Here is a 27,723-nt window from a genome sequence, read left to right as displayed (position 1 = left end):
ACTAAAAATTAGAAACAAATTCTCAAATTAAGGGAATACTTAAATTATGACAATGTAATAGAGTATTATGTAATCATGAAAAATGTTCTTGAAGCATTTTTAATAACATACGAAATCACTTAGGCTACAATGTTAAGAAGGGATACAAATTATGAGGTTAATGAAAATAGCATAAAGGAAGAATTGAAACAAATATGTAAAAATAATAAAAGTAATAATATCTGGGTAGAGGGCCACCAGGTGATTTATTTTCTTTATACTTTTTCCTACAAACTTCAAACTTATCACAATGGGCACCTATTACTTTTAAAAATTAAAAAAAGTAGTGACTAGCAATACAAGATATATCTTTAATGTCCTTTTCATCCAATGATGAAGATCCAAATTTCCTTCTTAACTCTCCTCCCGTCTTAATTTTCTCTGGTTTTCACCCCACTATTTAAGGTGGAAGTGTGCATACTCATTCATATGTCTATATATTTGATGGCAATTGCACTGATGGTAAGACTGTGCAGAAGGGCACCAGGTTAACAGTTGTTTCTCAAAAGAATTGAGAATCATGACTAAGCATGTAGGTTTTAAAGTCACATAGATCTGAGTCTGAATTCTATTACTGTAATTTGCTTACTGTGTGAACTTAGGCAAGTTTCTTAACCTCTCTGAGGTTAATTTTCTAACATGTAAAATTAATAATGATATTTTTCTCATACAGAGTTAGAGCAAATGCACATAATGTACCAGGCATAGAGAAAAAAACTCAACAAAAAGTAGTTATTATTTGGGAAGTGCTGTAAGCTTTATGCTACAAGATTCATATTTTCATCCACATCAGTCTAAATATGTCCTCAAAAGTGAACTGGCAATTATATTTATGTCCCTATTCTACAATATAAAGGGATTTTGCACAGTTAAGGCCTCTACATTTGAAACCCATTTCCTTTACTACACTGGTGTATTTTGTTATTAGTTTACTTGCTCATTTTCTGTATCCTTTTCAAGATTCTAAGCTCCATGACCAAGTTACTTACCAGAGCCTAGTATAGTACTTGGGAATAGCTGGTCTTCAATAAAGATCTGTTGAGCAGGTAAAACTTTATAGTGTTCCAATTTCAAATTCTGTATGTCTGTATCTCCAAACATATTTTGCAACACTTAAGTGGTGGGAATGGAAAAGGGAAACTAAAAGTGACAATCATTTCCAGTCCACCAGAGTCCCTACAACTGCTGTCATTTCTTTTCTTCCTAATCCATTTAGCTAAGCCTTGGAAGAGAGGTCTAGCTCTGCCAAGAGTCTCTCAACATGAGCACTCCAATGAGAACACAGTGTAACAGTGTACTGTCGAAAATGTACTCTTCCCTAATTGCATACTTCAGAAAAGTGGCCAAATTAAATACTAAGTTATGACATCTATTGAGAATTGTGAGTGTGCAATGAAAAGTATGGTAGCATTTCCTAGGCAAACAACAATGCAATTAAAAGCAAACACTAAGTCCTCATTTCTCATCTGAAAAATGGGAGTAATACCACCTCCCTAATAAGATTATTGGGAGGGCTAACGGAGATGGAGCATATAAAGTACTTAGCACAAAAGTAAGTACCAAATAAATGGCAGCTATCAATAAAACACAATACTAAGGTGAACAGCATGCAGGGGCAATAACATATCCCCTGTGTGAGCTAATTTTTGAATAGTAAAATTGTCTAGTAACTTGAGTTTCATTTTGAGATTACACTGTATTGCCTGTCAATTTTCATTTGTATGAAACTTTATTATTTAACCCCCAAAATTTAAATCTTTTTATATTTGCATTTTAATACTTGAAGTTCTATAATTTAAATTTTACTTTATGACAAAAGTTATAAAAAACCCATGAAATATTAACAAACATTCTTTAAAAAAACTATATACTTTACCTGGCCATTTCCAAGCAGAGATGTATCTTTCCCTATTAGTAAATAGGAGCCGAAAAAGAAAATAAAGGCATGACTGAAACCCAGGATGGTCCAATAAAGAAATGTTTTAATACTTAAGAGGCGGTTTTTACTAATGTCTCTGTTAAAAAGAAGAAGAGAAAAAGAAACACATTAGGGATCATTTATTATTTGCCTACTAAACAATTATTATAATTTGATAATTAAAAAACAAGGTATTTTAAATTTAAAATTGTTTGAAAATATTAGCACAAAGAGTAAGTAAATACGGCCGGGCGCGGTGGCTCAAGCCTGTAATCCCAGCACTTTGGGAGGCCGAGACGGGCGGATCACGAGGTCAGGAGATCGAGACCATCCTGGCTAACACGGTGAAACCCCGTCTCTACTAAAAATACAAAAAACTAGCCGGGCGAGGTGGCGGGCGCCTGTAGTCCCAGCTACTCCGGAGGCTGAGGCAGGTGAATGGCATAAAACCCGGGAGGCGGAGCTTGCAGTGAGCTGAGATCCGGCCACTGCACTCCAGCCCGGGCGAAAGAGCAAGACTCCGTCTCAAAAAAAAAAAAAAAAAAAAAAAGAGTAAGTAAATACAAATTTACAAACCACTACTTATAATATCATACATCTGTTTAATAGCTTATAGTTCACATAATATATTCAAATACATCTCTTCATTTGATAAAGAGATATGAAGACTTGGCACAATGGCTCACGCCTGTAATCCCAGGACTTTGGGAGGTCAAGGCAGGCAGACCACGAGGTTTAAGAGATCAAGACCATCCTGGCCAACATGGTGAAATCCCATCTCTACAAAAAATACAAAAATTAGTTGGGAGTGGTGGCACGCACCTGTAATCTCAGTTACTTGGGAGGCTGAGGCAGGAGACTCGCTTCAACTCGGGAGGCAGAGGTTGCAGTGAGCCCAGATCACGCCACTGCACTCAGCCTAGCGACAGAGCGAGACTCCGTCTCAAAAGGAAAAAAAAAAAAAAGAAGTATGATAGGCTGGGCATGGTGGCTCATGCCTGTAATCCCAACACTTTGGGAGGCCAAGGCAGGAGGGTCACCTGAGACTAGGAGTTTGAGACCAGCCTGGGCAACACAGCAAAACCTTATCTCTACTAAAATAAATAAATAAAAATTTAAAAAAATTAGCCAGGCATGGTGATGTGTGTCTGTAATCCCAGTTACTCCAGAGGTTAAGACGGGAGGATTGCTTGAGCCTGGGAGACTGAGGCTGCAGTGAGCTATGATCTTGCTACTGCACTCCAGCCTGGATGACAAAGCAAGATCCTGTCTCAAAAAAGAAAAAAAGAATTATGATATAGGCATAATATTTCACTTTAATTTTGAAAAGTTGATTTATCTGTTATTATATTCTTCTGTTAACATTCAGTCACTCTGCCATAATGGTCTCTTTTTAGTGAGGTTATCTGAGTTAGGTTCAGCACTGATGCTCTTAACTTCCCTTCTAATAATAGCTATTATGGGAAGAACAATCTATGCCAATCTTAGGTCAAGCCCTGTCCTAGATAACCTGAGGAATCAAAGTCAATTAATCCAAATCTAGATAATGAGATGCCTCTATAAGTGGTACTTCAATAGCTACCTCTGTAATAGCTTATGGCGAATACCATAGCTGGTACTGAGGAACAGGTCCCAGTCACATCTCTGTGATTACTTGGTTCTGGGGAAGCAGGAATAAAGCAGAGAATCTGGGGTGGGAATTAATGTCCTCACCTCTGGATTTTGCACTAATTATTACATAAATTTTGCTAAGAGTAGAAAAAACACTAACTTTTAGGAATTCTAGAGATTATCAATTATGAATAACTTCTTTTGTGCACATGAAATAGAATATTACTGGTTGCGACAGTAAGTGCAAATTACACAACTGCCCGGTGCATTCCCAGGATGAAAGTGCTCATTCTTAAAAAACACTGGAAAAATTAATTCAAATTTTGTCTTTGAAAGAACCTTTTTTCTCTGATATTCAACAACTGTAAATCATACGACAACTGAAGAACTTTCCTTAGGAAAGCATTAATCACCAAGACATAAATAAATCTGCTTATTTTTTACTTAAAAAAACCAAACACCGCATGTTCTCACTCATAGGTGGGAACTGAACAATGAGATCACTTGGACTCGGGAAGGGGAACATCACACACTGGGGCCTATCATGGGGAGGGGGGAGGGGAGAGGGATTGCATTGGGAGTTATACATGATATAAATGATGAATTGATGGGTGCTGACGAGTTGATGGGTGCAGCACACCAACATGGCACAAGTATACATATGTAACAAACCTGCACGTTATGCACATGTACCCTAGAACTTAAAGTATAATAAAAAAAAAAAAAAAAAAAAAAAAGAAAAAAAAAAGATACAAAAAAAAAACAAAAACAAAAACAAAAACTGAGAAGGCCATTTAATACCAGAAAATACTTACCGATAGAGAGTGGGCTTATTTTGTAACACATGAGGGTCTACATGCTGTTCCAAAAGACTATATATCAGAATAGGTAGGGAAGTAAAACAAATATTGTATAAAGTCAGGTACACGCCATCATACAACGTCTAGAAAGAGAAATTGGTAGGAATGTTGAGATTCTGAATTATGCATTACTATTATGTATATATCACAACTATGCATATTAAAAACAAAATTAAAGTTTTAAAAATTTATACTAAAATCCATTTTAGTAACTCCAATTAAATAATTCTAATTTGTTTTTAATATTGACATAAATATATAATGTTCCCAGGTTGATACTCTTTGTCAGAACTGGAATATTTTGCTATGTCAGGTGCTTCTGGAATTACAGTGAGTTAGATCAACATTTCAAGATTCGCCACAATTTGATCACTGTGAAGTAATTTTATATAATTCTTCTCCATGTATTCCAGGCATCTTACTACTTGTTCCACATGCAACACATATGGTTTACCTTTCATGGCTTTGTCTCCCTTTCTACATCCTACCCTTCCTTTAAGGCACTGAACAAGACTATCTTCTTCCATGAAACTCTGCACGATGGCTTAAGTCCTTAATATCCTGCTCCTCTAAACAGTCACAGGTACCACTGTTGGTACTAATCACTTAGCACTTTGCCTATGCTTTACATATTGTTTTTATTGTTATTAACACTGCCTCCCAAATTACACTATAAACTCTCCAGAAAACCTAATCAAAATAGGTCAGTTTTCCTTGTCATATTGTCTTACCACATTCTTTAGTTCATTCAGGTAAACAAACTTTTACTGGTAATCAATGCCCAAGCAAATATTTGGAATTTAGAGTTACAGGTTGTAAACAGGATAAAACAGCTGGTAATCAATGCCCAAGCAAATATTTGGAATTTAGAGTTACAGGTTGTAAACAGGATAAAACAGCAATTAAGAATAGGAAAAACTCATGAAAAACCTAAGATAATAAAGCTCTTGTTTTTTTCAATAAACTAGAACTAATGTCTTGATCAATTTGAGATGTATAGTATGGTATGTGAAAAGGGTGCCTGCCACATTAGTCAGAAGCAGTAGGTCAAAGTCATGGTTTAGTCAATAAGTTAGCAAGGCAAGTTACTTAATTTCTGTGGATTTCATTTTTCTTTTCTAGAAATTAAAACAAAGTAGATCAGGACTGGTAAATATGGGACATGCATGCAAACAAAGACCTACCCTGTGCCCATTACAACTACTGCTAACAAATTACATTTTCCCTCTGAGCCTGCAGCTTTAGAAACCTTTTCAATATACTCTAGGTGCCCCATCAATTATTTAAAGGGAGCTTCTGAGGTAAAACCTATATGTCATCCCTGGACTAAATCACTATTGCTCCTTCCAAATCTAAGACATTTCGAACCAAAAACAAAAATGAGGTGAACCTCCAAGTTTTCTGGCCTGGCTTGATTTCGATTTTACAGGAATATCACAAATAAGTTATCAAAATTCTCTCATAAGCTGTTAAGGGTTATTATCTATTTTTAAAAGCATCCAGAATTATATTTTGGTATTAAAACTTACCTCAAACTGAAAACCAGAATAAATAAATATTATGAATATTATGCTGGTTAAATATACTAAACAGTTTTGTCTGGTTCCCTGCAGGACTAAGAAAAATGAAAAAAGTCTCTTCAAACGTCTATCAAAGTCTGAACATAAATACCTTACTCTAAAAGGACAAAACACAAAACACAAGTTTCTATTTACTTACTTGCTGAGAAAACAAACAGTAGAACTGATACAAAAACTGGGGTGTGATAAAGCACACATTCTGAAAAACAAGATTAAATGGAAAATAATTAAAATATTTAGGTCTACAAGACAAAATAAAAAATAAAAACAATGGCTTTAAAGTATCCAAAAACAATCTCAGTTGGTACGGTAAGTAAAGGATAAGGACTTGTCTATATATAACACGAATGCAGGATTCCCATTTTATCAAAAAATGTCTAAAACCATTCTAAGCAACAGTGCAGATATCAGAATGAAAAAACCCTTGACTCCTCTCATTGCCAAGCAATACTATAATTTTGAATTTACAACCTTCAAAGTATTACTCAATACTTTTCATAATAGTACAATAAGTAAGATTTACTTAAACTTTAGGGCTAAGATATCTTTACAACACAAAAATGTTTAAAACACACAATAAATCAAACTACCAAAACTTCTTCCCATCTCAATATACTCATATTACAAGTAAAAGCTAGAAAAATAAGTTAGAAAAAAACTGCCATCATCATCTTATAGCAATATGCAATCTACATGTGTTCTATCACTGGATTGTAGCTATCAATTATAGAAATATATGCAACCTAGTACACTCTGGTGTTATTAAATATATCGATAACAGGGGCTCTTAATGTGGGTTCTACAGACTCCCACCTTATACAAAAGGACCCAAAGACAGGACAGTATTTCAACATAATTTGTTTCTTTGTAACCCTATGTATTTTACTTTATGCACATAAAAGCTCTATATTGAGGAGCTCACACATTTCACTAGACTACTAAAGGGTCATTCATGGCATAAAAAAGGCTAAAAACCTCTACTTGAGACCATTATATTGGTGTTAAAACTTATTGCTGGTTCAGGACAAAATAACTTTAAAGATATCAAATGTACTGTGTTCCAATTTGCACGGAACCCATGGGCCACAGGCAACCACTGATATGCTTTCTGTCAGTATAGAATAGATTCATGACAAAATACTGTTATTTGTACTTATTGAAACCATTTTAAAGAAAAATGTATATAACATTCCTTAAATTGAAACTTCGTATTACTGTATCAATAATTGGTTCTAAATACATGAAACTCACCTTATAAAAAAAATACTGTACAAGGGTAGCTATTCTAATATAATAAAAATGACCATGAACAAAAAGCAATTTGGAGAGGAATTTAAATCTGGCTATTGCATAGTCACTGTTTCTTGCAGCCTGTCTTCCTTCTTTACCCATGATTCCTATAATAAAAGGGACAAAAGATGTGTTCACTGATAACTGGTAAGTGTAATTTTCATGATAAATCTGCAAATATCTTATTTATATTAGTTGAACATGCACTTAGGAACTTTAAATCCTAATATACAACAGATGTCCAAAAGGTTGTTCTACTTGAATATGTAATTAATATAAAGCTACGATATTTATCAGACACATAACGCCAATTTCCAAAGAATTAGAATATAAAAAGATAAAATACAATATAAAAAGTAATAGTGAAAGTTAAGGATTTAGCAGGAACATCAATATTACACTAATTAGCACAAGTACTGGGTAACAGACTTCTGACAGACAGAATGCTGTAAAATACTTAAATACTTAACTTCACTATTTTCAATGAATATAAAAAATATTCAAATTGAGTCATTTGAGATTAGCAAAATAAGCATGCTTAACACTTTCATGAATAAGTCAAAGTGCGCTTTTTAAAAGGAAAATGTGAACTTAAAATAAATTTTTAAAAATGTACAATATCATTTGAAATCAGTGCATCATTTTATCTGACAAAGATGAATACTTTTTTAATGGTTACAATATTCCTTAAGGTTTCAAAAGAGAAGAAGAGTCATTGCCAAGTTTGTATTTTTCAATCTAGAAGCAACTTTTAAAAATTATTTTTCAAAACTAAAACTTGTCACAAAAGGATGAAAGTGTTCCAAAATGTATAAGCAACGAAAAAAAAAACTGTATTCATAATCCCTAGAGAAAACCCCTGTTTTTAGTCTGCATTCTTTTAGAAATTTTCTTTCTGCTTATTTCATGTCTGCGTGTGTATGTATTTCATACATACAAAAACATCTATAAAAATGTGGCTCAGGCTGGGCACAGTGGCTCAGGCCGGCGGGGGTGGCTCAAGTCTGTAGGATCCCAGCACTTTGGGAGGCCAAGGCAGGTGGATCACCTGAGGTCAGGAGTTCAAGACAAGCCTGGCCAAAATGGTGAAACCCCATCCCTACTAAAAACACAAAAATTAGTTGGGCATGGTGGCGGGCACCTGTAATCCCAGCTATTTAGGAGGCTGAGGCCGGAGAATCGCTTGAATCCAGGAGATGGAGGTTGCCGTGAGCCGAGATCGGGCTATTGCACTCCAGCCTGGGAAATAAGAGCAAAGCTCTATACCAAAAAAAAAAAAGGATTGTTTTACAACTTGCTTTTGTTGCTTAACAGACTACAGACACTGCTTAAAATGTATACTTGTAATGTGTATCTTTATCAACATGCTCAATTTTTTTCCTACAGGAAATTCCTGCATGCATAATTGCAATGTCAATAGGCATACATTTAAAATTTTGTTTTGAATAATAATGCAGGGCATGCCAATTTATGCTCCCACTAACATTGTATAAGACCATTTGTTAATCTATACCTTTACCAACTCCAGGTTTATCAAGGTTTATAATGGATGCCAATCTGATAGGAAATTTTAATTTCCATTCCTTGGAATGTTAGAAAAACTAAACATTTTTTTTCATACATTTAGTATTCTTTTTAGATTTCTCCTTTTGTGACAATTGATTGCTCACATCCTTCCGCATTATTTCTAATGGAATGTTTTTCTTATTCTCATTAATTTGTTAATACTCTGTAGACCAGGATTATTAAAACTTTGTCACCTATTTTACAAATATTCTTTACTAGTTTGTCCTTTGTTTTTAAAATTTGTTTTCGGAGCTTTTACCTCTGCATGGTCTTTTCCCTATAGTTAACTATATAGTTCCTTGCTTTGGTGCTGTCCTCAAAAGATTCTTCCACACCTCAAATAACAGAATTATTCATTAAATTTTCTTCTATTACTTTTTAGGGTCTTTGTAAGTTATTTAAATCCTAATCCATCTTGAATTTGTTTTGTTATAAGTAATAGAAAGAGATTCAACTTTTCTTTTTTTCCAATCACTAATCAGTTTTATCCATTTATTTTTTTACTAAATAATTTGTTTTCCTACTTATATGAAATATCTCCTTTGTTATATTCTAAACTTCCAGATGCTTAAATGTATTCTAGTCACTGGTCTGCCTGTTATCATTACAGAATCAAACTGTTATAAATACTGTAGTTTTTTTATGGCTTTAAATGTATGGTATAGGAAGTTATCATCAAATTGCTATGAAGATTTATGGAAAATAACGATATACAAACTAGAAGGAAAATTAAGTTTTCAAAATGAAGAGTTAATTATCTGAAAGAGGAAGGAGTTGATTTGAGAGGCACACAGAAAATATCAGACCTGATAACTACCCATTCAGCACATTATAGAGACTATTCCAGAACAGGAATTAGCTTAACTCTCAAATTTTATCCTTCCATAAAAAATACCGTGCCCATACTTTTCATTTTGCTCTGTATTTCTACAATAAGATTATATGGCTAAAAAGGAAAGGATTAATAAATTAACTATAATGAAATGATACTAGCAGTCTGAATCTAATAAAAGTTTTAGGCAAAAATAGAAAAGAATAAGGATAAAGATTATTAAAATGAGAAAACTACTTGAAATTCTATATTTTATTGCAGTTTGGTACAATTTCCTGTCTTTATAATTATCTTTAAAAAGGACTGTAGGATCTTTAGAATCATAAATAAACGGAGTTAACAGTAAGATTCTAAAACAAGAACTGTAAGTGCAGCTATGTAAATCACAAATTTAGAATTTAAAAAGGATAAAATAACATGTGAAGTACTTTAAAAGGTACAAAATGGCATGTAAAAATAAAGCTACTTTTATTATGAAAAAGAATTGGCAAAGATAAAATTCACTAATGTGGTATTTATTTCCTTTAAAATCTGAAACTAAAATGGAATGAAAATATACTAACCAGTGGGCTTAATTATAGTAAGTTTCTGACGGGGCACACTGTGCTATATTATTACCATGTTGCATTTAGTTTTCATTCACAAATTTGATACCGCACTTTAATCTACAAAAAGAAAATTCAAAACCACCAAGTAACACTACCAACTTTAAAAGTTCAGGAAAAACTTTTCAGGAAAAATCAATCACCTATGCCAACATGGGCTTCTTGTATCATGCTTACGTCATTAGCACCATCACCAACAGCCAATGTTATAGGTTTCTCAGGTGATATTTTTATTAGTCTTATTACCTGAAAGACATAATGAATTAGTTATTTATGACACAATTTCAATTTTCTTGCATTTATATAATCATTTATCTGAAATGACTCTAGTAAGAACACTAATGAAATAAATATTTAATTTTATATTAGACAATAATATGCGTTGAGGTTCATTTTTTTGAGGGTGTCTCCATTAAGCTTTTAGAAATGTCTTTCAGAAATGTTATAACAAAAACAGAATTATCTTTGGATTTTATGATGAGAAACAAGAATCTTTTAAATATAGCTTAAATATTTAGAAGGCTTAATAATAGTATAAAAAAAGACTGCACTTAATTGAACTGTTAGGCAAATTTTTTTAAGAAGTTATTTTTTCATTTGATATGAAAGAAGATAATTGTTTCCTCTTGTAATAAAATTTTAAGAATTTAAAAAATCAATCGGCCGGGCGCGGTGGCTCAAGCCTGTAATCCCAGCACTTTGGGAGGCCGAGACGGGCGGATCACGAGGTCAGGAGATCGAGACCATCCTGGCGAACACTGTGAAACCCCGTCTCTACTAAAAATACAAAAACTAGCCGGGCGACGTGGCGGGCGCCTGTAGTCCCAGCTACTCGGGAGGCTGAGGCAGGAGAATGGCGTAAACCCGGGAGGCGGAGCTTGCAGTGAGCTGAGATCCGGCCACTGCACTCCAGCCTGGGCGACAGAGCGAGACTCCGCCTCAAAAAAAAAAAAAAAAAAAAAAAAAAATCAATCAGATTAAATTCAATGAACTCAAAAGAAATGTTTCTTTGGAATTCTTAAATGTACTTTTATAAAGAACCTGGGTATTTGCTCTGTTTGGTCTCCAGTTTTAGTCTCCACAGACTGGGGTACATGAATTGTCATAATATCGGCACTGTAACAAAATTCCATGAAGCCCAAAAAACTGGATGTCTAATTTATTAGACCTATATGGGAAATAATCAGTATTCAGATGTGCATTGCAAAGGATATTTGTGAAAAATAGTCTAAGACCTCAAATTCCAAATTTAGAATTAAAAAAAATGTTTATATAGGCTTTCACTTGAATCACATAGGTAGCTAAAATTTAAATATTTCCTATACATAAGCTTTATATTACAAGTTAATTGGCTTTTCAACTTTTTACACTAAAGCTCTATTTATCACTTTACAGCCAAAAGTAACAGAGAATTATCACTTCATGAGAATGTTATATCACTATACATCACTATAACAAAGAATTATCACTTCACGAGAATGCAAGAATAAACGGAGATCAACAGAACCATCTAAAGGTGCAAGTAATTGATGTCTCCTAGGCTCCTTCACTTGCTAAGTAGCTAACTTGGGAAACATTAGTTATCACAGTTTAATTTCTGCAAGATCACAAACTGCTACTCATCACAGGTTTTCTCGGTCACTATGAATAGTTGAAACTCACTCTGAGAATTCCAGAAGTCTGATGTGCATGGTTAAAATTTACAATATGTGATTGACTCTTGGCAAAATTTATATATTGCACACCACCAAATGGAACTATGTAAGGCATTAACTTTAAATAATATGTTTATATCTAAATAGCTTTAAGGGACTTTTTATAACACATATACATACTTTTGCTTTCTGCAGTGGAGCCATACGACAGCATAATACAGCTGAACAATTTCTGCAAACTTCCATAAATAATTTTTCATGCTCCCTGAGTGCAAGAGATAGGCTGGTCCCATCCACTACCAGCCCATGCTGAATCACATGATCCTCTGTAATTCTAAAAGACAAAATAATTATATTCTCTGTAAGGTACTTTGAAGCCATATTATTTACACTCACATAGAACAACACATGCTTACTGAAAGATGGATCTTTTACCCACAGCCTTTACTGTTACAAGACTGTTATGTCAGGAAACAAACTGTTTTATTACCTTAAGTTTAAAATTAAGCAGAATTGAGTCACTAATGAGTAAAACAGATAATATTCAATTTTTCTTTTTTTTTGAAACAGGGTCTTGCTCTGTCACCCAGGCTGGAGTATAGCAGCTCACCGCAGCCCTGACCTCCTGGGCTTAAGTGATTCTCTCACTTCAGCTTCCTATCTGGGACTATAGGCACGAGCCACCATGATTGGCTAATTTTTGTTATTTTAGTAGAGATGGGGTTTCACCATGTTGCCCAGGCTGGTCTCAAACTCCTGACCTCAAGCGATCCGCCTGTCTCAGCCTCTCAAAGTGCTGGGATTACAGGTGTGAGCCACTGTGCCCCGCCTAATATTCAATTTTACAACGAACTGATATAGATACAGTAATTATATTTTCTAAAATGTGAATTGTAATACATAATCTGAGGATATTCTCCCAAATTGTATGGAAAGTCTTACGAAAATCAAACCATTATTTAACATTCAGCAAATCCTAATTAAAATAAAAAAAATTATATGAAATCAAGGATCTTTAGGAAAACCCATGAGCAAGATTCACTACACGCATAACAAGCAAAGAAAAGAATGAAGGAAGAGTACTGTCTTGCAATAGGAAACCGATGATGGATCGTAATGCCAGATATTACTGTGGTAGAAGATGGATAACACCTCAAATGTGGGCATATGCTACTCCAAGTACAGTCTCACTGCTGGAAGGCAGGCAAACTATTTGTTGCCAGGAAGAGATAAGGAGCCTACACCAGAATGTAAATCAACAGAATCACTAAGCACACTATTTTATTAAACTGCTTCCCCCTGTAATTCTTTGGTAATAACACTTTCTTGATGAAGGAAGTATACCTAGATTTACATTTTGATGTAAGCTCCTTTATGTTGTTGAAAGCCAGTACTCAGTGCAGCACTGTGCTATATACACCACAGAAAAGCACCAAAGGTTCACAGAATAGCAGACTCTGCTGAGAACTATCCCTCCAATTAAAAATAAGAAGTGGGAAGACTATTAAATGAGCACAAGGTATAAAAGCTAAATATACATTGATAGATTTTAGTCTTATAATAAGAAACTTTCATAAGTTAAAGCAAAGTCTTTCATAGTATGCCTAACTACTGTTGTGTTGTACTATAGCTATAAGTGGTAAGCAATTCACTTTATACCATAAAGTTTTATAAAATGTATTTTTCTCATTATTACTAATTCTCCAATATCTGAAATCAACACCTACATAGACTACTTTTCTTCCCTGTTGGCCAAACTTTATTTGGCAACTTGTGCTAACTCCAATGTCTTCAGCCTGTTCAAAGCACTACCTGAGCAACAGGCCTCAGAAATGCTAGCAGTCAAGAGTGGGACAGAGATTATTTTCCTAGGAAAAGTTTCCAAGGCACAGGCAATTAGGTTTTCCTCTGGACAGGCTTCATGAATCACATTATGATCTTACAATCCATGGAATAATATTTAAGAAATATGGAAAAGCACCTACATCTCTGGCACATAGGTAGCATTTACTCATCTCTATAGCCCTCATGCATCACTACTCTTCATACCCTGTCCCACCTATACCACTCCCTGGCCATACTTTCTAATTATTTCCTTGAATATGCCCTCCTCTCTCTCAGCTCTGAGAATCTGCATGCACTGCCCCCTTTGCTGCCTTTCTTTTTCTGACACAGCAACTCAGTCACCCAGGCTGGAGCGCAGGGGTGTGATCACAACTCACTACAGCCTTAACCTCCCTGATTCAATCCATCCTCCCACCTCAGCCTCCCAAGAAGCTGGGACTACAAGTATGTGTCACCACACACGTCTAATTTTTGTACTGTTTGTAGAGATGGGGTTTCACTATGTTGCCCAGGCTGGTCTTGAACTTCTAGACTCAAGTGATCTGCCTGGCTTGGCCTCCCAAAGTGCTGGGATTATTGGCCACTGTGCCTGTAAATCAGGATTATGAGCCACTGTGTCCAGCCTCCCCTTTGCTTCTTTGTGTCACTCTCTGTCCAGTGAACATCTGGCCCCACAGGAGGCAACACAGTCATTGGTTGTTCAGAGCTCTCCCTGGTACCCCTGGTCTAGGCTAGGCTTCTCTCTTCTGTCCTCCCAGAGCTTCTGTTCTTGCCTCAGATACAGTTCTGTAGGGATAGGACTATGACAGTGCATTTACTTTTCTGTTTTCTCTACACACTGTAAGTATCCAGGGTGTAAACAACACACCTATGTCTCTGTTCCAAATGCCTAGACAGGTGACAATATATCTTTGTGAAGGAATGGATATATATACTAAAGTTTTCAAAGGTACGAAATTCTTTGTGTGACAGAAGATTTGTATCAAGATTTTTAGAATAGATACTTCCTGAAAGTCTGAATGAATGGGTCTATTGACTTTTATGGTTATCTCATAAAATGTATTCCATCAAAAGGTATCTCTAAAATATAACATAAACTTCACATAGCAAGCGCTATGGTTTGAATGTCGTATCCCTTCCAAAATTAACATGGAGAGTTAACCCCCATTGTTATGAAGCGGGGCCTTTTGGGACGCGATTAAGTCATAGTGGCTTTGCCTTCATGAAGGGATTAATGGCCTGATAAAAGAGGTTTCAGTGATTTGCCCTCTCTTGCCTTTCATCTCTTCCACCATGTGGGGACACAGCAATCCTCCCTTCAGAAGGATGCAGCAATAAGGCGCTATTTTGGAACAGGGAGCAGCCCTCACTATACAACTTGCTGGTGCCTTGATCTTCAACTTCCCAGCCTCCAGAATTGTGAGAAATAAATTTCTGTTCTTTATAAATTACCTAGTCTCAGGTATTTTGTTACAGCAGCACAAACAGACTAAGATGGCAAGCCTAAAATTCACTTTAAGAGTATAGTCTTCGTTTTATAATACAGCTTTTGTACAAAAAAGAAAACAAATACTAATGATTAGCATATCTGTTAAAACCACCTATATACAGAAGACTTAAATAGCCTAAATTACAAATAATAATCTTCTGATGACTTTATTATGTTATTAACCACTGCATAAGCTTTACAATTTTTAGCATTTTTAAAGTAGACATTTATTATTTTTATAATCAGAAAATTTTTTTTAAAATTATTTTTATTTTTTAGGCGAGAGCACAGTTCACTGTAGCCTTGAACTTCTAGACTCAAGTGATCCTCTTGCCTCAGCTTCCAGAGTAACTGGGACTACACGCCACCACACCTGGATAATTTTTAAATTTTTTGTGGGGACAGGGTCTTGTTATATTGACCAGGCTGATCTCAAACTCCTGGGCTCAAGCGATCCACCTCAGCCTCCCAGGGTATTGGGATTACAGGCATGAGCCACTGTGCCCAGCCAGAAAAAAATATTTAAAAAGGCATATATAAAGCAAATGATTCTAAGCAATTAATCTCTGTGTTTTAGGGAGTTCATGATATTGTAGTATTTAAATGTTTAAACAGCCACAATGTTGCTGACACTGTCCCCAAATTGTAGTATAATTAGCTAAATCAATTGTCTTTTTGCACTCAAAGATCCAGTGTGACCCTATTTAAGACATATTTTAAAAAGGCCCTATACAGGCCAGGGGCGGCCTGTATATAATATAACCTATAATCCTAGCACTCTGGGAGGCCGAGGCAGGCAGATCACCTGAGGTCAGGTGTTTGAGACCAGCCTGACCAACATGGAGAAACTCCGTCTCTACTAAAAATACAAAATTAGCCAGGCATGGTGATGCATGCCTGTAATCCCAGCTACTCAGGAGGCTGAGGCAGGAGAATCACTTGAACCCTGAAGGCAAAGGTTGTGGTGAACCCAGTGCACCACTGCACTCCAGCTTGGGCAACAAGAGTGAAACTCTGTCTCAGAAAACAAACGAACAAACAAACAACAACAACAACAACAACAAAATAACTCTGTATGGTCTTTTAAAAATGTCTCTTAAATAGGTTTTAAAAAGATGAAATCCAGACTTTGGTATCACATAAATGCCTGCATAAAAAATATAAATATAAAACACTGAATGTATATTAACAACTACGGTATTGTCTCTCTGTGTTTATTTTTCTGGATTAGTATCACAAGACAGCAAACAACAGAAACCTGCAGGAGACCTAACACACTTACATGCAAGCAGCCCTGAGACTCGAATGAAGCCCTCCCTAGTTTATTGTGAAAAATCAGACTGTGTTAAATGGGGCATCACTTGCCCCCATATGCGGCAAAACTTTGATATGCCCATAAAGCATGGATTTACAAAAAAGATAGAATTTAGAGTATAAATTCTTATGAAATAATCTTGAACAGTAAAATGCAGCTTAATTTCCCAGTTTGGTCATGCAAACTAGATCAGGGGTTGGCAAATGTTTCCCGTTATGGGCCAGAGAGTAAATATTTCAATTTTAGGTTTTGTGGGCCAAGAGGCAAAATTGAGGATATAGGTAGTTATCGAATGAGAGGAAAAAATCTCAACAAAATTTTCACTAAGAATGTAGCAATCATTGAGTATAATTTTTTAAATAAGAGAGGTTTACTAATAAGAAGAATGAAAATATTTCTTTTGGGCAAGGGATAATACTTTGTTTAACTGGGGTTCAAAGTTAACACTGCAAATGTTCATCTGTTAATGCCCATCTGTAACGAGATTTTTACATTTCAATATGATAGAACTGTATGTAATGAGATTTATAATTCATCTTTGAAAATGTCTTTTCAAACAGGTAGCACAGCTAACATATCAATGCATAATAAACAATGCTTTGCCATCTAATTCAAAAATAAAATAATCCCCTATCCACGGTGATTTTAAAAAAAAGTGTAATGTTAAAAGTCCACTTTTCTTTTCTTGTTTTGACATGATAGCCTATACTGACAATAAAAAATGGTAAAATGTCACGATATGGTGCTATGCATGGCACTCCAAACACTATCATATTATATGTATCTCACTGTGATTTGCAGCGTATCAAACAGCAGTGTGAAGTTGAAGAGAAGTATTTTGTAAAGTCTCTGCTGCAACTACTCAATTCTGGTGCTGTAATGTAAAAGCACTCGTTGATAATATGTAAACAAATGAAAGTGACTGTGTTCCAATCAAACTTTATAGACACTGGAATTTGAATTTCATATACATTTCACTTCATGAAATATTATTATTCGTTGGATTTCTATTTATCTATCACAAAATGTAAAAACTACTTTTAGCTAACAGGCTGTAAAAAACAGGCAGAGACAGTGGGCTATATCATCGGGCCCAGGGAACCACAGTTTGCTAACCCCTGAAAGGTACGATACAGGTACCTATATTCTTACCTTCTGGCAAGCTGCCTCAATTGTTCAGCACATTCGCTGTCTGATTTCTGGTTTATAAGTTCAAGGATGTTCATGGTTCTATGAAAATGGCCACATGATAAACTCACACTAACAGCTGTTTCATGTTTATCTCCAGTAAGTACCCATACTTTGATACCAGCCATTCTCAATGCTTCAATAGTTTCTCGAACTTTATCTTGTAGTCTGAAAAGAAACAAATTAGTAGTAGAGAATACTTTTATGACTGTATTTTAAGCTAAACTACACAGTATATTTAAGGATAATTCTAAACTCCTTGACCTATGCATGTTACTACATCACATAGCAATATAACTGGAATTTCCTCTCATTAAGAAACATGAATAAACAGATTGGTGATTGGTTAACACAAAATCAACCAATTCAAATCTACAATTTCATATATTAAGAATGTATCTTCAAAGTTGCTATTTATAGGATGAAACTATGTGCTCTTCATCAACTCCTGTTTTATTAGGAAGTCTTACATTTCAAAAAAGAAGATTTTTCTCTTTTTATTTTGATTTAAAAAAAAAACTCAAACCACTCATATAGTTCAAAAATCAGACTGTAGAAAATAAAGGTCTAGCTAACTTTAGGTGAGTCTCAGAAACCTTGTAAGGACAACCAAAAAGTAAATGAAAACCTAGATTTTAAAAATATGCAAACACCCTTAGGTCTAGGTGGTGGAGGCAAACATAACAACAGACTTAATCTGCAGAATTTAATCTCAGAATTCAGCTAAATTTAAGAAACTGTGAAACACATTGAGATAGGTGCTGGGAACAAAGACAAAGAATAAATGGACTTCAAGGATTTCACAGGTTAACAGAGGAGAAGTCTTTAAACAAATAATTAAAATATAGTGCCACAAAGACAACAACAGAACTACCTACAATGAGACTTCACAAAGAAGAGAATTTTTAATCCTCTTAGGTGTCAGGAAAGGTCTTACTGGAGTGGAACTAATATCTAAGCTATACTTTGTGAACAGGTAGTCACAGAGGGATGGTGAAGGGAAGAATCACCCAGGCAGAAGGCCAACATAGGCACAAAACAGAATAGTTTTAGCTACAGATGGCATGCAGAGACAGTTTGGTATTGTTGAAACATAAAGCAGAAGGAGACAGCGGTAGGAGGGAAGGTTGGAGAATTAAGCAGGTGCTTCAAGTGTTTGCATGACAGCTGAGGAGTATTCTAAAGATTCAAGCCTATAAGAAAAAACTATAGAGAGAGCTGGTTTCTTTCATGTATTTCAGATATCTGGCTAGAACAAAAATTGTACATACTGACTGGGAAAAATTAAGGCTTTAGTTCTCTATTTTGATCTTAAATATATTAATTTATCATAGGATGTTAGTAAAGAGAATTTATGCCACATATTAGAACACTTGGTTACAAAAATTCTTATGAGAGAAAAATAATATTGTTTACTTATCTGATACTTACCTGTCTTCTACTGCTGTGGCTCCAAGTAATATCAGGTCTTTCTCTATGAACTGGAAAACATCTGCTAATTTCTCTTCCCGCTGCTGCAAGGCAGTCCTGGCTTCAAATATGCGTTTATCTACTTCCTCATACTCTTTTGATGTAAATTTTCTATATGCTATACACAGAGTTCTTAGCCCTTTCTGAAACAAACAAAAATTAAAGACAAAAATTGAACACAAACAACTAACAGAAAATCAAGAAGTCACTATCAAAATACACTGAGGACCAAGTACCAAAAGTCAATCACAAATCATTTAAAAAGTACCATCACCTAGTGACAGGAAATAAATAGTGTCACAAAGCCCTACTGATCTGAGTTATGGGACACATATACATCTTTCAACTTCTGATGTTTTCTTAAAAAGTTGCTGAAAATAGGCCGGGCGCGGTGGCTCAAGCCTGTAATCCCAGCACTTTGGGAGGCCGAGGCGGGCGGATCACAAGGTCAGGAGATCAAGACCATCCTGGCTAACATGGTGAAACCCCGTCTCTACTAAAAATACAAAAAACTAGCCGGCGAGGTGGCGGGCGCCTGTAGTCCCAGCTACTCGGGAGGCTGAGGCAGGAGAATGGCGTGAACCCAGGAGGCGGAGCTTGCAGTGAGCTGAGATCTGGCCAGTGCACTCCAGCTTGGGTGACAGAGCGAGACTCCGTCTCAAAAAAAAAAAAAAAAAAAAAAAAAAAAAAAAAAAGTTGCTGAAAATAGATGGGGCGCAGTGGCTCACGCCTGTAATCCCAGCACTTTGGGAGGCCAAGGTGGGCGTATCATGAGGTCAGGAGATCGAGACCATCCTGGCTAACATGGTGAAACCCCGTCTCTACTAAAAATACAAAAAATTAGCCGGGCATGCTGGTGGGCACCTGTAGTCCCAGATACTCAGGAGGCTGAGGCAGGAGAATGGCGTGAACCTGGGAGGTGAGCCGAGAGAGCACCACTGCACTCCAGCTTGGGCGAAAGAGTGAGACTCTGTCTCAAAAAAATAAAAAATAAAAAGTTGCTGAAAATAATTAAGGTCACTGAATTGTAGAATATTAGAGCCTAGAATAGATCATAAAGACTATCCTATTAGTGGTTTTTAAACTGTGTTACATGGAAAGCCAGAAAGTTCTTAATACCTTCAAGGCTGTTGAGAGAGACAGCTGCAGGTTCTACCTTCCTGTTTTAACTTACAATTCCATTTTTACCTACTTCATAAAATTTCTAAAGCAAAGGAGACCATAATTTCCTAAAGGTTCACAGTATGACAAAATTTGCCTTTCAAATAAACAAGTCAATAAAATGGCCATTACAAAAAATACTTTTTAGATTTATCAAATAAATGATTTTAAGGAATATATCTTTACCAGTGAATTGGAATCAAAATTGATTATCTGGTTCTACCAGGCTCAAAGTTTTCTTATTGTATTCATCTCTGAAAACTGGTATCTAAATCTAAAGACTTATAAAAGTTCCTTTTCTTGTTACATGCATTTTCCTCAAGAAAACCAATAATAAATATTCTTTTTTATTTTTAGACAGGGTCTTGCTCTGCTGCTTAGGCTGGGGTGCAGTGGTGTGATCTTGGCTTACTATAGCCTTGAACTCCTGGGCTCAAGTGATCCTGCTGCCTCAGCCTCCTGAGTAGCTAGGTCTATAGACATGTGCCACCATGCCTGGCTATGTTTTATTTTTTTGTAGAGACAGGGTCTTGCTACATTGCCCAGGCTGGTCTCAAACTCCTGGCCACAAGTGATACTGCCTCAGCATCTCAAAGTGCTGGGATTACAGGCATGAGCCACTGCGCTGAGCCCCATAATAAATATTCTAACAACTTGGAAAGCATAGACTTAAAAATACTATATGACACTATTTAGCAGATTTCCCTTTTTTTTTTTTTTGAGACGGAGTCTTGCTCTGTTGCCCAGGCTGGAGTGCAGTGGTGCGATCTTGGCTCACTGCAACTTCTGCCTCCTGTGTTCAAGCGATTCTCCTGCCTCAGTCTCCTGAGTAGCTGGGACTACAGGTGGGGTTTCACCCTGTTAGCCAGAATGGTCTCAATCTCCTGACCTCGTGATCTGCCAGCCTTGGCCTCCCAAAGTGCTGGGATCAAAGGCGTGAGCCACTGCGCCCAGCTCTATTTAGCAGATTTCTAAATACTGCCATTCCTTGACTTATAAATGATCCATACCTACAAATGTGCTTCTTTTAGTTGATAAAGAACTATCTGTTATTAATACATGAATTAATCCATTCTATAACAAATACTGAGCACGAACTATGTGCCATCATTATTTTAAATATTAAGATGGTGATAAGGTAGAACCATGTCTTTGTTCTCACAGATGTTACAATGTGGTGGATAAACTGGAACATAAACAATTAGGGAACAAATAATGGGGAAAAAATCATAAACTGTTAAAGAAGGCAGATGAGCAGAGGTGAGTGTGGAGTATACATTTACAGAAATGCAAAAATGAGAGACCATGAAGTTCTAAGACTGAGACAGAACTGCATAATAATTTTGTTATTTACATGAATGATGGCTCTTTGTTTTAATAAGATTCCCCTGTATTTTTAAATTTTATAAATAAGAGATATAATTCACATACCATAAAATTCACCTCTCAAATAGTACAAATCAGTGTTTTATCGCATATTCACAGAGTTGTGCAATTATCACCACTATCTAAATCCACAATATCTCACTGCTCCCACGAAGACTCTCCTTTTTCTCCTTCCTCCAGCCCCTGGCAATCAGTAATCAGCTTTCTCTGTGAATTTGCCTATTCTGGATATTTCATATAAATGTATTATTAATATATAGCCTTTTTTGACTGCCTCTTTCACTCAGCATAATCTTTTCAAGATTCATCCATGTTGCAGCATATATCGGTACTTCATTCCTCTTAACAGCCAACTGATATTCCATTTTATGGATATACCACATTTTGTCTATCCACTCATTAGTTGGACATTTGGGTTTTCCATTTTTGTGGCTATTGGAAATAATGCTGCTTATGAACATTCGTGTATAAGTTTTTTTGTGGACATGTTTTCAGCTGTCTTGGGTGTACACCCAGGAGTAGAACTTCTGTGTTACATAGTAACTCGATGTTTACCTTTTGAGGAACTTAGCCAAATTATTTTTCAATGTGGCTGTACCATTTATAATCCTACCAGCAATATGTGTATAAGGGTTCCAGTTTCTCCACATCATTAGGATTCCCCTATGTTTGTTTAATAAACACTCTTTTAAAATAGTGTAGTTTGAGTAGACTTTGCAACCAGAAATGCCCTGACTATAGAATAGGTTTGAAGAGAAGATATATTTTAGCTTGCGTTAAAAGCGTTAAAAGTCAGTTTTCATAAAAGGAATGTGGAGCCAACACACAGTGTAACACAACTGCAGAATTTCTATAATTTTTGATAAATTATAAGAAATAAAGTCTGAAATTTTTCATAAATATATCTTTTAGAATTTTTTAAATCATAGAAATTTGCACTCACCAAAGCAAATTCATCTACATGAATTCTGGTTTTTTCTATTTCTCCGCCTATACATTTAGGGAGAATTGATGACTCAGCTCCTTTAGCAAATAATAACTTCTCACCTACAGACAAAAAAAAAAAAAAAAGAGTTATCAAACTCTTAATATTACATAAATAAAAATTCATGAAAGTTTAGATTGGTTACCTGAAGGTGCCTGAACAATTACACTCATTCTCCTACGATCTGAATCAAATTCCAGAATATGAAGCAGTTTGTACCTAAAGAAAAAAAAGTAAGAAAGACAAAAACTTTACTTTTTAAAAATAATATGAAGTGACTATACGGAAATAATCCATATATAAGATAAAATGGCTAATTTAGAACAAGAATTAATCACATTTTCATGATAGTTTACATGACATTAATAACAAAACAGGGAAGAAATAGAAGAGACTGACACTGAGTAATTACCAAATGCCATGTATTTTACATATCTTATGTCGTTTAACCACCAAGAGAAGCCAAGAAAATAGGTCTTATCTCATTTTTATAGATGAGGACTATTAACCTCAGAAAGATTAAGTAATTTGTCTAAAGTCACGTAAGCTTGTGAGTGGCAGAGCAAAGACTGGAATCCACGTCTGCCCAGCTCCATGTTTTTCTGACTGAAAAAGGTAACTGATTCTCAGTGCTTTTTTCTGTCCTAATACACCTGACAAACACAACACACATTAATATCAAAGGCTCATTACAGCAGTGACTGTGAACCTGGGTGTGTGTGTGCAGGGGTCCATTCCCTCATGCCTCTCTAGGGAGCTGTAGAAGAATTTGTGTGGCTACATGAAGTGTGGCTTAAAGTCTTCCAGATGAATCTTACACAGTGATTTACATATGAAATCTTCACACAACTCAAAGAAAAACAAGCTAGACAGACTCTCACATAAAAGTAGCCAAAGAATTGGCCCCATTTAGTATGGAAAAGCATAGTTTGGAAAAGCACAGCTGGAATTGACATATGATCAGAACTGCTAAAACCATGAAAGGAGTAAGTATATTAAGCATGAACTAATTTATCAAAGAATGGAAAAACTAGATACAGACAGCTGTTCCTTCATGTTTGAAAGATAAAAATCACAGGAAATATAAGGAAAGTTTTCTTTATTCACTGAGTAGAAACCTACAAAACTCATTACCCAGGAGCATCTAAAAATAAACATACAAGTAAATTCAAGAATCATTAGCTAAAATATAGATGAAATATTCAAAGCAGACTATTGTTATAACTATGATGAGATACAATATAATGTTAACATCATTCTAGAGCAGAGTTCAGTAACTTTTTCTGTAAAAGGCCAGAGAGTAAATATTTCAGGCTTTGCGGCCATATATGGTCTCTGTTGCATATTTTACCTCTTTTTAAAACAATCCTTTAAAAATGTAATGTGGGCCAGGTGCGGTAGATCACGCCTGTAATCGCAGCACTTTGGGTGGCCAAGGTAGGTGGATCTCTTGAGGCTAGGAGTTCCAGACCAGACTGGTCAACATTTCCACTAAAAATACAAAAATTAGCCAGGTATAGTGGTGCACGCCTGTAATCCCAGCTACTTGGGAGGCTGAGACACAAGCATCACTTGAACCTGGGAGGTGGAGGCTGCAGTGAGCCAAGATCGTGCCACTGCACTCCAGCCTGGGTGACAGAGCAAGATTCTGTCTCAAAAACAAACAAACAAACAAACAAACAAACAAAGTAATGTGATTTGTGGGCTGTAGAAAAACAGAAAATAGGCCAGATGTGCCCTGTGAGCTACAGTTTACTGATCCCTATTCTATACTATATACACTTAACACAGAGAACATTCTAATATATGAAAAAAATTACCGTTCCAGTTTTCCAAGTGTTTTAACTTCCATAGTTTCTTCAGAATTGCCGATAAACACAATACCAATCCTAGACATTAGAAGGATAAAAAAGTGAGACTTAAGAAATAATATTGCATATTTCACAATGTCACTATAGCTTAACTTGAATAAAAAAGTTTAAAATGCATTTAAAAATATTTCCTTTTAATATCACTACTTTGGTGCCAGGAGTGGTGGCTCATGCCTATCATCCCAGTACTTTGGGAGGCCAAAGCGGGTTGACCACCTGAGTTTAGGAGTTCAAGACCAGTCTGGCCAACATGGTGAAACCCAATCTCTACTAAAAATACAAAAATTAGCCAGGTGTGGTGCCCTGTGCCTGTCCCAGCTACTCAGGAGTCTGAGTCAGGAGAATGGCTTGAACCCCAGAGGCTGCACTGAGCTGAGATCATGCCACTGCACTCCAGCCTGGGTGACAGAGTGAGATTCCATCTCAAAAAAAAAAAAAAAAAAAAAAAATATATATATATATATAGACACACACACACATTATATATATTATATATATACATTTATATATTATATATAAACATTTATATATTACATATTCACATTTATATGTATATATATATTCTTATATTCTTTTATATATATAAAAGAATATATATACACATACACACACATATATACTTTTAAGGACTAGAAGGATTAGAAGGATCAGAGTAGATGTAGTACAACATATACACAAGCATTTTTCATAAATTCTATTACACAGATTTGTATAGTAATCAGAGTTTCAAAGAGATCTTAAAAAAAGAATGCAAGCTTGATAATAAAATGACTTCAAATTGTTATTTAAAATTTAAATTGTACTTCTATTTTTACGTATTTATATGAATTCTGACAACTTAAAATGATAAATTTATGTTTGAAAATTTTAAATTATGATTCTGATATTGTTGCATTTATTTAAACGGTGTTTTTCCGAAGATCTGGAAATCAGACTAAATTACCTTGCAGCAGCTTCTACTAGTGCCTTTTCATCTGGTGAAGATGCATAGTACTCTAACTGCGAGGGTGCCAGGTTGGATTGCCAGGGACCATCACCAATACAGTCAGTCTGAACATTGCTAATCTGAACAGTGTGACAGAGACTGACTGCTTTAAAGAAGAGATCATGTTCTTTAATCTGTAAAAATGTAATTCATATTTATGATAAAAATATCATTTCCACATACCATTTAGGAAACCAGAGGCAAAATTCTAAGATCTAGAACAAGAGTGCTACAACCTTGATTGCCTGAATAATAGTTGGTTGTTTCTGCCTTCAAAAAGTAAAATGTCACATTTGCTTAGGACCCTTCGACATGTGAGCATCTTTTTAGGAGGTACAACCAAATTGCAAGTAGGGGAGAACACTTTTTTATAGAAGAACTGAGGTCTCAAAAAGTATTTAAATAAGTTTAAGCTCTATTTTTCAAAGAAAGTCTTCTTCACTTCAAGGCAGTAAGGGCTTTTCTTAACTATATTCCATTTAAATACTCAAAGAGCTAAGGCAGACAAGTTAAACTGTCTGATATGAATTTCAAATATGTATTCCTTGCTCTACTGACACAAACTTTTTTTCCTGCAACTCATCAACTACTGCAGATAATTATTTCATATGAAACCCTTATTTATTAATTTAAAAATTACTTACCAGTTCAGTTTCATTTTCAGGACTGGATCTGAAAGAGGAACTAGTTGTAAGATGGGATAAGTTGTTAAGATGGGATAAACTACTAAGATAAGATAAGTTTCCTTCTGAAGAGTCTGGGGTTGGTCCTTCGGGTACAAGTCTACCATTGATTTCTTGGTATTTCATGCCATTAATTGAACATTCCCGAAACTGCATCTCATTTTCTGTCAGTGTACCAGTTTTATCTGTAAACATGTACTCTACCTATAGAGACAGAAAACAAAAGAAAATAAACCTTTGTGCTCACGGTCCTATGTTAAGCAAGAAAAAAATCTCTGTCCTCGCTGTCCTGAAGTCAAGTTTATCTATTAATATCGATATATAGATGCTGAGATTCTTATAATCCAAGCACAATTAAAAAAATAAAGATGCCAAGGAAAGAAAACAGGGTAACACAAAATAGTTTAAAGCTACATAGATTTTGAAGTTTGTGGTATTTTTACGTACATGTTTATCTGTAGAATTGACAAGAATTTGGTATTAATGCTTCTTTTCTGTTTCTTGGCTAAGGTATTTTAAGTAGTAGGACTCAAGAATTATCTCTAAAGCAGGGCAGAAAGGATGCTTAATAACATAGAATGTGAAAGGTTATCTGGGTGAGGAGAAATAGTGCAGAGCTGGGAATAGCAATACACAATGATAGCGACAGCAATACAAGAAGTTAGAGGTGTGAATTGTCTGAAACAGAGAGAAGTTGAAACTGAGGAAAGAAAACAAATTTAGTGAAAAAAATGAATGTGTAAAAGAAAAAAATATTTTTAAAAGCAAGTAAGACAAATTATTTCATTACTTTTGGAGGCCAATTCCAGAAAAATTACTTTAAAAGAAGGTATGTCCATGATAAAAGAAGGATGTAATAGTCAAGTCTTGATCCAACTAGGATCATCATGAAAATTTGATTATTGCAATAATGACTTGAGAAAGAAGTCCTTTAAACAGGGATGTAGAAATCACAAGAAAAGAAACAAGCTACAGACCAACATCCCTTATAAAGAGATGCAAATCAAATCCAGAAACATATAAAAGGATTATGTACTACAAATATGTGGGATTTATCCCAGAATTGCAAGATTGATTCAACATTTTAAAAAATTAACGTAATCCATCATATTAATAAAATGGTACCTGGCCTTCATTTTATTAATAAAATAACCACCAAAATAGGTGCAGAAAAAAGCATTTGATAAAAATCCAATACCCTTCATGGTAAAGGCATTCAACAAACTGGAATAAAAAGGAACTTCCTCAGCCTGATAAAGCGTATCTATAAAAAACTCACAGCTAACATCATACTTTATGCAGACAGACTGAATGCTGTCTTCCTAAGATCAGGAATAAGACTGCTTTTGTCACTTTTACTCAACATTGTACTTAAGGTTTTAGCCATGA

At 35.3% G+C, this 27,723-nt stretch overlaps 1 protein-coding gene across 7 annotated transcripts in view; it reads right to left on the bottom strand.

The window, feature by feature from the left end:
* The window catches only part of ATP11B (ATPase phospholipid transporting 11B (putative)), a 134,828-nt gene that overhangs the window by 35,231 nt on the left and 71,874 nt on the right, over positions 1-27,723 (bottom strand). For all 7 annotated transcript variants that reach the window (XM_033211797.1, XM_033211799.1, XM_033211800.1 and 4 more), the window contains 13 exons: positions 26,296-26,538; positions 25,610-25,785; positions 24,616-24,684; positions 22,941-23,014; positions 22,754-22,857; positions 19,225-19,406; positions 17,758-17,961; positions 12,137-12,290; positions 10,445-10,547; positions 7,260-7,405; positions 6,148-6,207; positions 4,384-4,511; positions 1,916-2,054 (listed from right to left, as the gene is read on the bottom strand). In XM_033211797.1, the coding sequence (XP_033067688.1) occupies positions 1,916-2,054; positions 4,384-4,511; positions 6,148-6,207; positions 7,260-7,405; positions 10,445-10,547; positions 12,137-12,290; positions 17,758-17,961; positions 19,225-19,406; positions 22,754-22,857; positions 22,941-23,014; positions 24,616-24,684; positions 25,610-25,785; positions 26,296-26,538 (1,782 nt within the window). The remainder of the gene's footprint in view (positions 1-1,915; positions 2,055-4,383; positions 4,512-6,147; positions 6,208-7,259; positions 7,406-10,444; positions 10,548-12,136; positions 12,291-17,757; positions 17,962-19,224; positions 19,407-22,753; positions 22,858-22,940; positions 23,015-24,615; positions 24,685-25,609; positions 25,786-26,295; positions 26,539-27,723) is intronic.

Source organism: Trachypithecus francoisi, unplaced genomic scaffold (assembly GCF_009764315.1).
Source record: "Trachypithecus francoisi isolate TF-2019V2 unplaced genomic scaffold, Tfra_2.0 Lachesis_group0, whole genome shotgun sequence".
Classification (NCBI taxonomy): Eukaryota; Metazoa; Chordata; class Mammalia; order Primates; family Cercopithecidae; genus Trachypithecus; species Trachypithecus francoisi.
Note: the sequence above shows the minus strand (reverse complement) of the source record. Positions and strands in the feature narration are given on the sequence as shown.